The sequence below is a fragment of the Trachemys scripta genome, chromosome 2, assembly GCF_013100865.1.
Source record: "Trachemys scripta elegans isolate TJP31775 chromosome 2, CAS_Tse_1.0, whole genome shotgun sequence".
Lineage (NCBI taxonomy): Eukaryota > Metazoa > Chordata > Testudines > Emydidae > Trachemys > Trachemys scripta.
In genome coordinates, this window is record NC_048299.1 from 17,290,820 (window position 1) to 17,308,238 (window position 17,419).

Sequence of the window (17,419 nt, forward strand, 5' to 3'; positions counted from 1 at the left end):
TAATAATCTGTCCTTAGGGGACATGTCTTCCTAACCCCCTCAGTGGAAGGTTGACTCATGCCCTGAAGCATGAGAATAATGAAGCTCTTTCTACTCCTTTCCCAGTTCCTTAATCAGACCTTTTAACCTACGCTTCTGGGGCCAGAGCCAGTGTCCATGGAAGTCAATGGAAAGACCTGAGATCAGGCCCTCTGATACTACCTTAGACGCCAAGGTGAAAAGTCTAAGGTTATGTCGACACTGCAATTAAAAACCTGCAGCTGGCCCATGCCAGCTGACTTGGTCGTGTGGGGCTCAGGCTAAGGGGCTATTTAATTGCAGTGTAGACATTAGGGCTCGGGCTGCAGAATGGGCTCTAGGACCCTGCAAAGTGGGAGGGTCCCAGAGCTCAGACTTCAGCCCAAGCCTGAATATCTACAATGTAGTTAAACCACCCCATAGCCCGAGCCCCACGAGCCTGAGTCAGCTGGCACGGGCCAACCGGGGGTGCCTAATTGCAGTGTAGACATAACCTTAGATTGATTTAAGGCTCCTCCACATCAGTGGAACCAGTTCTTAATCCTGTATTTTGTATCCAAAACCTAACTGCACTTACTAGTGTTGTACCAAGCATCAGATAGAAAAATTGTATATCACTGTTTCAGCAATACGGTTCCCTAACCTTAAAATCTGATTGTTTTTAGTAGTTTTTCCCCTAAATCTCAATCTCATTAACATCAATGAGAGTAATGGTGAAAATGCACAGCTTGGGGGGGTGGGAATATGTTGAGCTTGACATATTTCACACAGCAGCCAAGACTTTAGGCAAATTAGAGAAAGCAGTAGGTGGACTGACCTCTTTATCCTTTTCATGATTTATAATAGAAAGTAGTCTTTGTTTTGGAGCATCTGCTGATGCTCTAGATCCCATGCATTCTGAATGTGGACCTGTCCAGTGGGCATAATCACAAAATATGCATAAATTGCTGGACAGACTCTAATTGGGCTTGGCAGAATTCAATTTTTTGAAATAATTTGGCGGATAATATTCATGTTTATTTTCAAGCATTTTTCTAGTTTTATCAACTTAAATGGTCACAGTTTTGAGAAATTATGGAGGGTCTGACAATAATTATTTAACGAGAGTAGATGTTGAGATTCAAAAAGTTAAAGCTTTAAAACCATTAAAACGTAAATTTTCAGCCTCACGTGTCAAAATATACAAAGTAAATATCCTTAAATCAAACCTTAAGTTCTCAAGCAGCATTTTTCTCACTTTGCCTGTCTCGAAAGATTTTTTGTTGCTTTGTGTGTGTATGGCAAAATCGACGTTTACTCACATTTAGTGATACAACTCTAATCCTGCCAAACCGAGCTCTGAGCTGTAAGTGTGCAAAGGCATTTAACTGATGTTTATGAGGGTGAAAGGATGGTTTAGTGGTGAGGGCTCTAGCCTGAAAATCATGAGATATGGATTAGATTCCTGGCTATGACACAAACTTCCCGTGTGACTTCAAGCAAGTCACTTAATGCCTCAGTTTCCCATCTGTAAAATGAGGATAATACTTCTCTAGCTCACAGCACTGTTGTGAAGCTAAAATCCATTAATGACTGTGAGGTGCTCAGACACTGTGGTAATGTGGGCCATGTAAGTACCCAGATAGATAAATTATAAAAGAGCAGTTCTGTAAGATTCAGTGAGTCTTGAATCCCTTAATTGCACAGAAACCTACCTAATAGAAACCCAGCTATTAACACGCAGCCCAAGGTTCCTGTAACAAAAGCAGCATGCTGGATGATTAGACCATGCAGTGAGGATTTAACGAGGTTCAGTGGTTGCACCCATCTGTTTTTAGCACACAGCAGTGTACAGTGTTTTGCCTCAGTAGCAACTCAATAACCATGCTGTAATTACATAGCAAACTTTAATAACTATGGGCCTGATCCTCCAAGATGCTGAATGGTCTTAACTCCCACTGACTTCAATGGGGGTGGAAGGCACCCAGTATCTCATAAGAGATTCTGAGCACAATGCTAGATTGGATCTGCAGCTTGCATCCTCCTAGTAAGTGCCAATAGGTGCCTTCATGTATGTATGTGAAATTCAATAGTCTCTTGAGCAGGGACTGAGATTCGAGTCACATCTGTGCTAGAATAAAACAATTATGAGAAGTATAACAAGTTATTTTAGATTTAACTCTGCCGTCTTACTGTGGTGGTATCATTATTTGTGACTTGTCTGTGTAGTGTCCAAAGTGTGCTCAGAACTTGACAGGACACATATAACCACAGATGCTTTGTCCTGTAGTGCTTACAATCTAATTGTAGATATGCTGCAACATGTGAGGGAAGAATGGGGTGAGAAAGGAAGAAGGAGCAGTACTAAGAACATACAGTTAACACTTACCGGAGGGTCCGGCGGCAGGCAATCGATGTTCTGGGATCGATTTATCGTGTCTGGTTGATCCCGGAAGTGCTCGCCGTCGACGCCGGTACTCCAGCTCGCCGAGAGGAGTATGCGGCATCGACGGGGGAGTCTCCCTGCTGCATCTGGACCCGCGGTAAGTTCAGACTAAGGTACTTCGAATTCAGCTAGGTTATTAACATAGCTGAATTTGCGTACCTTAGTCCGAAGTGGGGGCTTAGTGGGGACCAGGCCTTACTCTCGTTTGGCATGTGCAGTTCTTCGTGGTTCTCTCTGTGAGTGTCTATGAAATTAGGAGAATTCACTCCTTTCTTATAGGTGACACAGCAGGTGTGAGCTTTTAGGAAAGATTTGAATAAGGAAAGGGCAGTTGTTTGGCAAACAAGAATTGGGTGATTGTTCCATTTACTGTATCAAGATTAAGCTGTTTGACCCTCTTTTGGGCCTGGAAAGTGAAATTACTCTTTAACCTCTGCATGTGGCCACTTCAGGCCAGGTGTGAGGCACTTCTGTTGCTCAGCGGAGGATGGCTTGTATTGCCGCTGTTTGTGCCAGGCTTTCAATCAAGGACTGTTCACAAGCACTAAATTCACAGAAAAAAAAATCCAAATTGAATCCCTTCTTAAACTCACTCAGTTATGTAGAATTTCTACTGTCAGGAAGTGTCTATGAGGAACGTGGTTTCGTGTCTTCTAGCAACATCATAAAATTACATCCAGTGGATGGTGATGACAAAGCATTTTGGAGTAAGCATCTGTGAAGCATTTCCTGCTTAGATTCAGGTTAAAGCTTTTTAAATGTTGCTGGGCCAGCTAGGACTTCTGAAGCTTGGGATTCAGGGTGACCTCTGGCAGGGACCATAATAGATGTGGTCTGCACAAGTGTAACTTGAAGTTGAAATAATCACTGAGGCTGAGACAGGAGTTTTATTGACAGCCAATAGCTGATGAATAAAAACTACAACAGACATGCTTATGTGTCAAGAAAGGTAAAAGGTTGGCTCTTTAGCAAAAGTAGCTAGCGCCAGCTATTATTTATTATTTATTTATTTATTTATGTATTACAGTCGCATCTAGAGACTCCAGTGAGATCAGGACTCCATAGGCTGGCTACATATATATTGAGAGACAGAATGCCATTATAAGATTATAATCTAGACTAATCCAACTAAGGGCCTGTCTACACGGAGACACTCAGGGGATGCCCGCTCTACAGCGGCACAGCTACACCGCTGCATAACATGGCTACACGAGTGCTCTTACAGCTGTGCCGCTGTAAGCTTGTAAGTGTAGACCTGGCCATAGTTAGGTCGACCTAGCCTCTGGTGTAGATGCGGCCAGATTGACAAAAGAATTCTTCCATTGACCTAGCCTACCGCCTTTTGGTGAAGTGGATTAACTGCATAGTTGGAAAGGCCCGTTCCATGGATGTAGGAAGTATCTACAGAATGGTAGTCAACTGCAGCACCATACCTGTGCCACTGTGGTGGCTGTCATGAATACATGTTCTCAGTTCCCCACATAGACAAGTCCTAAGGCTGGGAGGAGAAACTGAGGCACTGAGAGGTGAATTGACTAGCCCAAGGTCATGCAGCAGGTCAGTTTCAGAGTTGGGAAGAGCCCAGGTCTTCTGAGCCACAAGCCAGTGCACTTGTCTCTTCAATCCCCATTAAAGTTAAAGAGCATTGCAGGTCGCATCTTATTTCATGATTCCTAGTGTCTGTCAAGACACTATATTAATAATTGAGATGTAGACAGGACATGGGGTAAGATTTTAACCTGCAATCAATTTGTCTTTAAAAATAAATAAATAAATAAATAAATAAAGGCAGTGCTGATGAAAACTATGGAATAAAGGTTGTTGGAAATTGAAGTCTTGTATTGAGCTTTACGTTATGGCTTGAGCGGGAAGCAACAGTGCTGGAGCTTTTCCATGTTTCCTCTGCGAATCGGCCTCCATAATGGTAGTATCAAGACAGTAGCTTATTCTCCAGGCCTATTCAGTCCATGCATCCCCTGTGCTAAGATTGCCAGCAGTCAATGCTAACTGCAAGGGGAGGGAATGTGTGGTGTGGCGTGGCATTTCTGTGGAAACCACTAACCAACTGAAATGGGACTCAAGACACCAGGGTTCTATTCTGGGCTCTGCCACTGGCCTGCTGAGTGACCGTGGGCAAGTCAGTTTGTCTCTCTGGGCCTCAGTTTCCTTTTCTATGAAACTGGGATGATGCTACTGACCTCCTTTGTAAATCACTTTGAGTTCCAATGATGAAAAATGCTATATAAGAGATAGGTATTGTTGTTATAGTCATCAAACAGCTACTATATAAGTCCATGGTATACCCACACCTTGAATACTGCATGCAGTTCCGGTCACCCCATCTCAGAAAAGCTATATTAGAATTGGAAAAGGTACAGAGAAGGGCAACAAAAATTATTACATTTCCATATGGGGAGAGATTAAGAAGGCTGGGACTTTTCAGCTTGGAAAAGAGACAGCTAAGGGGGGGATATGATAGAGGTCCATAAAATCATGACTGGTGTGGAGAAAGTGAATAAGGAAGTGTTATTTACTCCTTCACATAACACAAGAACCAGGGGTCATCCAATGAAATGACTAGGCAGCAGGTTTAAAACAAACACAAGGAAGCATTTCTTCATACAACGCACAGTCAACCTGTAGAACTCACTGTAAGGGGATGTTGTGAAGTCCAAAACTTTAGTGGAGTTCAAAAAAGGATTAGATAAGTTCATGGAGGATGGGTCCATCGATGGCTATTAGGCAAGATGGTCAGGGATGCAACCCCATGCTTTGGGTGTCCCTAGCCTCTGGCTGCCAGAACCTGGGAGTGGACAGTAGGGGATGGATCACTGCATGATTGCCTGTTCTGTTCATGCCTTGTGAAGCACCTGGCATGTTCTTATTAGATGACCATGACTTTCACTATGAACCAGAGCAGGAATTCAAGCCAATAAACATATTATTCACAACCATGTATATGATTATCATCTGTTTGCCTAGTATCCCCTTGTTTTCTAGCTCACACAGTGCATATAGGAATGAAGCATACCTAAATTGAAGTTAAATGTAGTTCGGGACTGCCCTTGCCACAAGTCTAGAGTGCCATAAAGGGTGGAAAGGTGGTATAAAGACGCCTTTGTATTCTGTCATCCTCGTGTCGATAGCACCAACCATTTACCCGGGCACATGGGCAGCCCCAGCCACGTCCCCTTTCTTCTGGGGGCTGGGAGAGGGATTTGAAGTAGGCACCATTATTCCACTGTTAGGCCACAGCAGCAAAGCAGACTTAGCAGGCCAAAGAATCTGGCCCATAAAATCTGAGACAGGTGTGTAAAAGTGAAAATAAAATGTCACTGCATCTCACATTGAGATGATGATCTGCAGAACCTTGTGCATGACAAAATAACAGGGATGCTTGTTTCCCATCCTGTAGAATACTAAACAAGTGCAGCAGTAGGATTCTTGGCTGGAAGGATGCGCTGGTTGTTGCTAGCATATTAGGTCACTGAGTGACTGTTATCTGTTGTGGCCAGAATGGTTTCCTACACAAGGACAATTATGAAGATTTTTTTTTTTTTTGTATACCCAGTAGCAGGAGGCTGTAATTAGTGCTTCAAGGCAAATGGTGACCTTTTGGAACTTTTCCTGAGGCTTGTGAAGCTTAAATTAGTTTCTGATGTTTGAAAGCTTGCACAGACTTAATCTCTGGGTCCCATTTATATTATAATTACTGCATGATTCACATTTGCATTCACTTGTCCCTAGTTCCAAAGGACCTGTATCCTTAACCGTTAAGGATGGCTTCGGGTCTCCAAGCTCCTTTGTGTATGGCTCTGTGTCAAAACTCCTTTGGGTGAAGGAAATAAGCAGTGTGCCCTCCTTCTCTTTCAGTGTAGCATTGCTTCAAAATATAAGGCTGAGATGAAAGTCTCTTTCACACAACCAGAAGCCCTTCTAGGAGCTTTTCCTCCAGGAAAAAAGATAGGATAGTATTAGCTTGTTTGGTTTTTAAAAGAGAACATCTGTTCTGTCAATCGTTTACAACATAGTTATTAAAGTAGCCTGAAATTAATTAAAATTGTCACTTTTGTGGATGTTCAAATTACATTTCCGCTTCCTTTGATCAGGTTTTCATTTATCTGTTATAAAATATTTCATTGTAGTGTTATGCATCATTAATTTTGCGTAAATTACCCTTAATTGCTCTCTGACAGGGATAAAAAGTGAATAGGAAATGGTGCATAGGAGTGTTTAATAAAAAAAAGAAAAAGAATGAACACAAAGAGCTCCATATAGTTTCCAGTGTAATAAAACCAGAGCATTTATGGGATGAAAAACGAAAATCCTACCACTCCCAGATTCTGAAAATCACTCCATTCTGAAAATGGTGCAGTTACTCGTTTTACATAGTTTGATCCTGTTTTGTCCTTTAGTTTTGCTTTGTAAATATGAGCCACCCCAAAGCGCCCAAACATTGTTTGTTTATAGCCAGGAATCCTCATTGCTCGGTTGCTCTGTACTATTTTTATATATTTAAACTCCACTCCAGGGACATAAATGACCATGACAATAGGATCCCCATGACGCTTCAAATAATGAATCTTCACAAATCAGGCAGTGGCATCCTGCACTCTGAAAATTATTTTCAGCTATATGAGCGACCTGGGATGAACTCATTATTCTTGAGTGTACAGTACAGATGTTACTAAAGCTTGCTCTAAGGAAAACTGCTTCATTCACCTGGACCACCTATTAGGTTTATTGTTGGCTTTATTTCTGGTTGCGAGATACGTTTAGCACCTTATTAATGCAGTCAAGGACATATTAAATCCTGGGAATCCATCTGAGGAAAAATAGATTGATATAAACCTGAAAATCAAGGTTTATAACTTTTCAAGTAAGAATGATATCCAGCATTCGATATCTAGCTAGGAAGCTATTATTTTGTTGTAGGAGAAATTTTCTTATCGAAGAGAATAACTTAAGATGGTTCTTTAAATCAGCTATGCTAGTTAATTGCAAGAATCTGGCAAGCTAAATAGAGGCAAGTGCACATGCAACTGTACATTGAGGGGTATATCTCTCTCCTTTGCACCTGCATTTGTTTCATTAGTGCTAATAAGTTACATACGTGCTTTGAAAAGAGAATATCATGTGATCACGAGGAAACACGCTTTTCTCCTGCATTAACTTGATTGGACATTATATAGACAGGCACACATCACAAATGTATGGGCACGTACCTGTGAGAAATGTTCCACTGCAAATGGTGTTTTTCTTAATATTAGCATATTGAACGCTATAACAAACTCCAGTATATTTGAGAAATACACCCAAATGGTAACCTGTGCTCCAAACTGACTCCTGAGCTTGAGGAAAGCTTGGCTTAAAACTCCTTGCACAAGCCTAACTTGATAAAGGACCCAAAGCAGAACATGTCTGATTCTGAACTTGGGGAAAGTTTGGATCACAGCCTGAACTTCACATCTCAGGCCCAGCTCCCAATCCTGGCTTGGAACCACAATACTGGATCCAAATGTTGTTTTATTTTGGGGGATGTGGGGAGAAGGGTTTTTAGGATCCAGCTGTGAATGACACAGCTCACTCCCCCTCTCTAATATTTACACATCCAAAGCCACAGTAATGGTGGAAGTGTAGCTCTGTGCCCTCTGCTCCATGCCAGATGGGTCTGAGCTGCATGCGCCCCTGGTTTAGGGGCCCTTTTCCATCTGACCTGATCACTGGGAGTGTGTGAAAGTGCCAATGACTTTTCCTAAGTATCGCAGATTATTCACATTCCTCCTTACAGCCACCCACCAATATTAAAACCGTGGCCACAGGTCACTTGATAGGCGAGAGCTCTCTGATCAGTGTGTGGCTGGAGAGGAGAAAGAGCCATCCAAGTTACTCCTGAGGGCACTAATACCATCACAAGCACCTGCCCAGCCATTTTCCTGCAGCAAAACTGTCTCCTCACAAAATCTCACAGGTTATCTGTGAAACTGGCTTATTTTCCAAAAAACCTTGATTTTTTTCAAACTGCCCTGATCCCGCAAATGCTTATTCACGTCAGTAATCTCTCAGTGAGCTACTGACAACAGGGATATTCATAGATATAACATTACCCAAGTTCCTGAGTGCTTACAGGATCCAGGGCCAATATTTGTTTAATTTTTCCTCACTCTGTTGCCCTCCAGACTCTTCTTCAGGACAAGTAGGTGTGTCTGTAGTTCAGGCACGTAAGCACGATATCTCCATATAGTAGTACAGAAGCCTGCAGCACCGTCAATGTATGAACACCTCACTGTATGTTACATGAAAAGAAGACAGGAGTGATGATTATTTTTCCAGACTAGACACATATAAGGAAGTAAAGATTAAAAAATGAAATGTCTTGGGAGAGGGTGAATAGCAGCATAAATCTCTGCTTGATGTTTGTGATAACAAGGTTGCACAACAAAACATCAGGAAAATTTGTCTGTGGCACTGACTAAGCAATACTGTTGACGGGACAAAGATTTTAATTATAAGCATTGGCTCAGAAGACTCCCCAGGCCTTTATTTATTAGTATGATAATATCACCCGATGTATGAACTTTATGCATTATGTATAAATAATTCATGAATTAGCAAATAAAGAGATCTGGAATCTATACGCAGAGATGGCGGATGCCAATTATCTCACTTCTGCAGAGCCAGACCCTCTCGGTTCACATTGTTTGCAGCTGCTCTTTTAAATCATTCATCAGCGCTTAAGAGATATGCTGGTAGTGCTGGCAGAGACAATTTGAATTTTCATTGTTTACACACTGTGAATTTAGCTTCTGGTCTGAAATTATCTGCCATACTGAAGCCTCTGAGAGACTACAGATGAAAAGAATAGGACAAGCAGCATCTCTTACTTTTTAAAAAATATTATATATATATTCTTGATTATTTTTCTTTTGCAATTTTATATCTTTTTAGTGGTTGCTCTTTAATTTTAATTTTTAATTGTCACATTTTTGCCATGCTGCTCAGAGCATGGAAGAATCACAACCATTTTCAAAACTCTCTCACAAGTTTTCTGTATGAACGCATGACAAATATTTTGCTCATGGAGGTGTAGAGTGATAGAATGTGAGTTTTCAGTTTTTAATTTAGCAATCTATTCTTTGCCACCTACACACCTAGGATTGTTTCTTGCTGTCAGTTTTTAAGCTGAATTTCCGATTGAAAATAACGATAAAAGCGGCTTAAAAAATGATATGCCATGACCACTAATTTTTTTCTTGTCAAATCACTCATTCTGTTCATTCTTATTTTCAGAGTATTGCCAGTACTGTATTCGTGCTAAATTTATAACGTAAGAACATCTATAATGTGTCAGACCAATGGTCCTTCTAGCCCAGTGTCCTGTTTGACAGTGGCCCAGATGCTACAGAGGGAATGAACAGAACTGGCCAAATTCGAGTGATCCATCCCCTGTCGTCCAGTCCCAGCTTCTGGCATTCAGAGGTTTAGGAATATCTGGAGCATGGAGTTGCATCCTTGACCATCCTAGCTGTGACAATGCGGTTCTGGCAGAACCCAACTGAGAGTGCCAACTCAGGACAAATTGCTNTGCAACAATGATCTATATGGTCCCAGAGTATATCAATAACGTCACACTAGCTAATGGCCATTGATGGACCTATCCTCCATGAACATATCCAAGTCTTTTTTTAACCCTGTTATACTTTTCACCTTCACAACATCCCCTGACAACGAGTTCCACGGGTTGATTCTGCATTCTGTAAAGAAATACTTCCTTTTGTTTGGTTTAAAACTGCTCTTTGATTAATTTGCCCTTGTCATTATGGTGACGTGGCTTAATGTTACTTCCAGCATGGATAATGACTGTGATTGTGTTCGCATGAAAGGCTATGTGAGAAAGCCAAATTATTAGTTTTATTAATTGAAATCCTGTTCCTGTAGCTATGGATTGATACAGGCTCATTAACTATAGTACCATCTTGGAACACCCGGCATATTAAATTTCATGTGTATGTTCCCCAGTGAAAATCTTCGGGCCTGATTCCCCTCTCACCTATGCCAAATGAAATCAGGAATGGAGATGTCAGTGACTCTGGATTCAGTGGGGTTACATTGATGTAAAACTGGAGCCAGCGAGAGGAGAAACAGGCTGTTTATATGACAAACCCATGTTATATTGGTTTCCTTTTGATACTGATGGGAAAGCACACTCTGCAGATTGATAATTGCTGTATCATTCCATGACTATGCTTCTCTCCCACCCCCTTTCAGTCACCGGGCATCCCCAATCCCTGTACTTCCCTACTGCCTGCAATGGTGTTTGGCTTTTCATGGGCCGTGCAAAGAGTGGGAGGCTCCATTCTGGACCACAATAAGAAGTTTGATCTAGTCTTGGACTATTTTGGCCTAATTCTGATAATCTTTACACCGCTTTTACCCTGATGGAATTCCATTGATTTACATGCATTTGCTACTCTTGATTTTGGACTCGATCCTGTGAAGTGCTGAGTGTCTTCAACTCACTCTGAAGACAATGGGTGGGTACTAAAGGGCTCAGTACCTCTCAGGATCAGACTGTCACAGGTGCTAGGCTCCCATGAAGTGAAGCACTAAAGTACCTGCTTAACTTTAAGCACATGCCTAAGGCCATCTCTATTTGGCAAAATAGTTAAACAAGTGCTTACTTTAAGCATATGCTTAAATCTTATTGGGATTTAGGCATATACTTAAGTGCTTTCCTGATTCAGGGCCTATCTGAAAGCAGAACCAGGCCCTGGTATATAGCAGGGAGAAGGGAGGAACATGCCCAGACATCAATACTTATTTTAAAAAATTAATAAATAAGTGGAATATGTCAGGACTCAGGAGTCCCAATCAAACTTCCATTTGAAAGGGCTCCAGAGAGAGAGAGAGAGAGAGTACCGTGCAAACTGTGCCCTCGCTCTGTTTCTGTCATCTCTGAATATTTCATCGAACAAATTAGATTTTGCTATTAGATCTGTAAATGACAGTGGATGGCATTTGCCAGATGGTGTGTGTATTGTAACTGTCACATCATTATAGGTTTAAAATTAAAGTATGGGAAGTTGGCAAATGAACATACAGTATATAATTTCCAGAATTCAACTCCGCAACGGTAGACATTAGCCACTCAGCACATTGTGTGTGGTAAAAAAACAGTTACGTTTAACAAATGTCCACATTTTTAACTAGGCTAATCTCTAAACTGGTTTGTTCAACTTAGTTTAAAAGTCAACATTGAACAACATTATTTACTTTGTGCCTAAAATTACAGATTTTTTTTCTTGAAGACTTACACCTTGGCCATGACTAGTATATGTAATTATCAGGAATACTTAACTAAATTGTCAGGAATAAGCTCTCAAATTAACTGGATGACTCTATTCAATATACTATGTCTACAATTTTTCCACTTGTAAAGAAAAACAATTAATAACTCTAATTCTTTAGCATTGTGGATATATTTGTTTCAAGTACCTTTATTTGATATTACCATAAAATGAGAGCCTGGGTGGGAGCTTTGCTTAGCTTTATAAAATTTGTTTGAGAGGAGGGCAACAGAGAGTGAGAGAACACCCAAATAAAATAATACATAATATATGTATTGTTGTTAAACTACATAACTGGATTGTGTCTATTTATCTATTGACTTCTCACAGTATTGCCAATGCTAGCACAAAGAGGTACAGAAAGAGAAATCAGAATATACATCATGTTTCTCACTTGCATTCTCTTCTTTGTATAAGAGATAGCTTTATTAGTAAGAGACTGATCCAGCTTCCACTGAAGCGAATTGAAAGACTCCCATTGTCCTCAATGGAAATTTGATCAGACCCTACTTGAATAGTACTTTAACTTAGTTTCACTCTGAAGCCTTGGTTCAGTGAGTGAGGGAGAAGCTTTATAAATCAATATGTTTAGTATGTCATTGTATATCAGTAGCTGAAAAGCTGCACAACCCTCTTCAGTAATATTTAGCACTGTGTTTGAAATCGACTTTCTATTCAGCTTACTACCTACAAAACAAAATGACTGGCCTCTCTCCATGCTCTGTGATGATTCAGTTCCATTCTGAAACCATTTAGCAAACAAAGAATGAAGGAATCACTTTGTTAATGAAGAAAATTCGCTGTTACCAGGGACTGAAAATCAGACCAGTCATATCAGTCATACTGTACAATGAATAAACCTTCTCTGCTTTCATTCATACCAGTGCTGCACCAATGGCAAACCTGTCTGAAATGAAGAATGATATAAATTTGGCAATAGTATGTTTTCTCTCTATCAGATGCTGATCTCATTTACTCTGGTGTAAATCTGGAGTAACAGCATTGCCTTTAACACAGTTGGTGTTTGATTTACCCCAGTGTAATTGACATCAGACTCTGATCCACTTAATTTGATTGATTCCTTGTGTTCTCTATGAAGAAAAAATATAATACTTTTGTGCTACTTTGTCCCTTTCTGCAATACATACAGTGCTGTAGTCCTCAAGAACATTAAATCTAGTATTTTCTGGGTCAAATGGCACATCATAGCCCATGTATTTTTATATTGCATGTAAAGAATTAGTGCTAATCAGAAAATGATAAGTATTTTGCATGAACATTTCAGAACGAAAAGTAAAAAATAGTTTTGTTTGGTTTTTCAAAATTTTTCATAGGCTAGGTCTACACTTTTGCTGGCAGAGTAATGCTGGTTAGGGTGCAGGGTTTTTTTTAAAGGACATAGATGTAGCCCTTGTATAGATGCAGTAGTGCTGGCATAAAAGTGCTTTTTTCCTGTATAGCTTATATCGATTACCAACCCAGTATAAGCTATACTGGCAAAAGCTCTTTTCTGCTAGGATATGCTGCACCTACACAAGGAGGGTTTACCGGCATGGCTGTACCAATATAGTTATACTGGTAAATCTTTTCTAGTGTAGACCTGACCACAGAAATTTTCCAATTTTTCAGTGAAAAACTAAAAATGTTTGGTTTTCTGTTCCTGATCATTTTTTGTTTAGAAAAAACTGACTAATGATTGTGGGTGCTTAAAGTTTTTGGGCGCTGAATTGAGACACCTCCGAAAATCAGGTCCCTGTGAGGGGCGTTAAGTTGGCCACCCAAAATAATTTAGTCGCTTTTGGAAATCTTGGCCTGTCGGCTGGAACCCGCCATCCTCTCCTGGTAGCACCCACAGTAGGGGACTAAGAAGCTGGGCAACTCTGCAAGGTCTCCCTCATGGAGTTTCCCTCACATTACGTCCTTAGCAGGGTTTGCCCCTGTATGGAACATGCTACACTTCTACCCCAAGCAGGGCCGGCTCCAGGCACCAGCTCAGCAAGCAGATGCTTGGGGTGGCTAACGGAGAGGGGCGGCACGTCCGGCTCTTCGGCAGCGGGTCCCTCACTCCCTCTCGGAGGCGAAGGACCTGCCGCCGAAGAATGAAGCCGTGGCGGTAGAGCTGCCTCCGAAGTGCCACAGATCGCAATCGCGTTTTTTTTTTTTTTTTTCTTTCTGCTTGGGGCTGCAAAAACCCTGGAGCCGGCCCTGACCCCAAGCACAAAGGGATCCTGAGTGATCTGCAGGAGACAAGACCCCTGTGTCTCTCTAGCAGCTCTAGATCCCGGGCAACCTTCCCCAGGATATTTCCTGGCAGCTGAATTCCAGCAGAGCCATTCTACCAAGGGCCTCCTCTGGCCACAGCTTGCCCGGAACACTCCAATGCAGGGAAAACAAAGGAACAATGGTGCTGCTGAATGGATTTGTTGTTGTTTTTTTAAATCTTGAACATGTACTTCAGGGCTTGATCCTGCGAAGTGCCGAGCACCTTGCAAATTGAAGGTCAGTTAATTTCAGTGGGACTGCTCGTGTGCTTCAAACTAATCCCATGCCTCAGTGCATTGCGGGGTGGGTGCCAGAGGTTTCAGCACTTTTCAGGATCGAGCCCTTAGCTGTAGGATTGTTAAAGCGTATCTCCAGTTTACTTTCCACAGGCTTACAGGTCATGCAACTCAGAGTGTGCTATGCCCTGCAGATCACTTAACATTTGAAATCGTCAGCACAAGGGGAAATGCAGAAAGGAGCCCCTTCCAGTGCCACCTTAAAGACAGTGGTGGGATAAGGTTTCTGACAAGTCTTCTGCTGGGTTTCCCTACGCAGCCAGATTTAAACATTGCAACCTCAGCAGGGTGCACAGCCACGTAGCATGCGTGATTTGAATTGGAAATAGACACTGTATGTGCTTCTAGCAAAACCCTGCCACTAAGATTTGAGCCTGCACCAGCTACAGGGAAGGGAGCAGAACTGACCATGAATCTGGCACTGGAGCCAGTGCCACAGAAAGGTTCAGGATGGAAAGTGCTGCCAGGAGCACGTTACTGTCTTTCCATAAAGCTAGCATGTATTGTACTGCCAACCATAGCGTGCCCACAGCGTGGCTGGGAGTATGGCCAGCTCCCCTTGCTGCTGTGATCCATCCCTTGGTATTGTTCCCTCTTTCTATTGCCTGGATGCAATAATGGGGGAAGAAGACAAGGAACATAAGCTAGCCAGTATCTCTGGGGTTAGGAAGAAACAGTTTATCCATTATGGGTTTTCTTCCTCATCAACACTGCTAGTGACAAGATATTGGGTTTGTTGGACTCCTGGTATGGCGGTTCCCACCTTTCTGCCCCATCCCTACCACTCCTCAACACACCTTCCCACACGACTCCTCCAGCAACGAAGGGCAGGATTTAGACTTTACTGTCAGTTGTCCTGCAGAGTGATGGCCAACTTCTCTGAGAAAATCACTCCCTGCAGCTGGCAGGTGTTGGTACAGCACCTACCACAGTTTGGACAGCACCTAAGGACACTGGTTGTGGCCTTTTGGTGCTATCTCAATATAAATATTAAATAATACTCATCCTCTTTACATACTGGCTGATATCACATTGCACAGTAGCTGTGCACCGCAGTTGTAGGGTGAACCTGTGACCTTTTGTATTATTGGAACCTACCTGGTGTTTGATTTAAAAAAACATACAGCATCTATGTAACACCAACTATTAGCCAAGGCACATAAAATGTAAATGTTTTGTGTAATGATGTTTGTGTGGCATTAGAATAAATTAAAAAGCAAATGATTTAATTGTGTTTGTGCTAATTAAAATATTTACAAATTAGAGAGAGATGCATTTATTGTCCCATTGGGAAAGGGCCTTGACACCTCGCCTGTCTTGGAGTCGACAGTGCTGTCATTTATTCATAGACTGCTATGTATACCTGGGTGATTTGCTTTTTAGATTACTCTTCCGTGACACGTAATTCTCAGGAGCCTCCAACTTCAAGGGATTCAAAAACAGGTTTATATGTACACATATATATGTGTGTGTGTGTGTGTTTTAACCAAATGCTGTTCTTTCCCCTTCTTTTCAAGGTCCAAGAGTTCCAATTGTGACTGTTCACAACACGACAGATAAACAAAGTAAGTACTGGGTTGTATTTGGTGCGTCCTCAAAGAGAAGCAGTCAGGCAATGTAATCAAATACAGCCATTCTCCATTACTTTCAACAGGGAGTACCCAGACTTTGCCTATATGTGGGCCACACAGACCTCTTAGCTGGAGCTGAAGGGTTGAAACTAATGTATATTATACCGAGAAGATTGCAAGGCAGGTGGTGTGCCTTGAGTAAAGCGCATTGTGCTAGATGCGCAACGTGCATGTTTTAATGTTACCTTGTCCTCCCCTCCCCTGCTGTGTGTTTCATCTACCTGTTGCAGGTTTTTGGAGCCTAGACTGAAAAGGGCTGACTTTCAGTAAGGGTTTGTACAGCCCCTAGGACAGGGGAGTCCTGGTTGCTGAGAGGAGCTCTAGGCACTACTGTAATACAAATAATAAGCAATAATAACAGACGGCTGTGGAAGTGTAGCCAGCAGAGACCACAAGTTGCATCAGACAGTGCTTATCTTTACTGTGGAATGTGGCCCAAAGCTTGAGCAGCTGTAGCTCCCAGCCAGATGGAGCCTCGCCTCCTGGAACTGTAGTCTCCACACCACCATAGTAAAACTAAGCGCAGCCACTCCTGAGCTTCACAGGAGGTTCTTACTCCAGACTTAAAATTATGGGCTGAACACATGAGCAAACTAACCACGTTTCGGTGCACCGTGTCCAGTGGCTATTAGATTTGTTATTCTGCTGGCTGTCAACTTTCAAGTAGTCATGAATAGTTGTAAGAATTACTAAGGGGAATGATTTTCAAAGGCACAAAGGGCAGTTTGGGGCCCAACTCCTGCTGAAAGCCAATGGGAGTGGGACCCTAACTTCCATTTGTGCCTTTGAGAATTTCCTCCTGTGTTATTTATTCAAGTGGCATGTAGGTGGTTAACATTGTAGCTAAGTACTTACTTGGCCTCCATTGCTGTAGTGTCTGAGCACCTTGCAACCATTAATGTATTTATCCTCACAACATCCCTGTGCGGTAGGGCACTGTCATTATCCCCATTTTACAGATGGGGACTGAGGCACAGAGAGACTAAGTGACTTGCCCAGGTCACACAGGAAGTCTGCAGTGGAGCAAGGAACTGTACCCAGGTCTCCTGCCTGCTAGGCTGTCACTCAAACCATTGCAGTTTAATTTCTGAAAGTTACCTTCAGAGAAATATTTCTAGAACTTTTATGTATATGTTCGCTGATGAAAAGCGAATTGGAAATACCAGTCATCATTAATATTGTAGAGTTGCACAATCCAAATATCTCTCTTCATTAATCTGATACTATGTCATCATGGAAAAGACACGTTTAACAACCAATTGATGGAGTGATAAAAGCCATTACAATAGGTACCTACCAAGTGTGCTTGGGGTGGGGGGCGGTTATCTATTGATTTGAGCACCGGACTTGGACTACGGTGTTCTGGATTCTATTCCCAACTCTGCCATTAACTTATTATTTATTTGGGGTAGTGCCTCGGAGCTCCAGTCATGAAGCAGG

General features: G+C 41.9%; 1 protein-coding gene across 5 annotated transcripts in view; it reads left to right on the plus strand.

Annotated features, from left to right (window-relative positions):
• DPP6 (dipeptidyl peptidase like 6) overlaps positions 1-17,419 on the plus strand; it is a 784,761-nt gene that overhangs the window by 742,214 nt on the left and 25,128 nt on the right. For all 5 annotated transcript variants that reach the window (XM_034759984.1, XM_034759986.1, XM_034759987.1 and 2 more), the window contains one exon: positions 15,866-15,913. In XM_034759984.1, the coding sequence (XP_034615875.1) occupies positions 15,866-15,913 (48 nt within the window). The remainder of the gene's footprint in view (positions 1-15,865; positions 15,914-17,419) is intronic.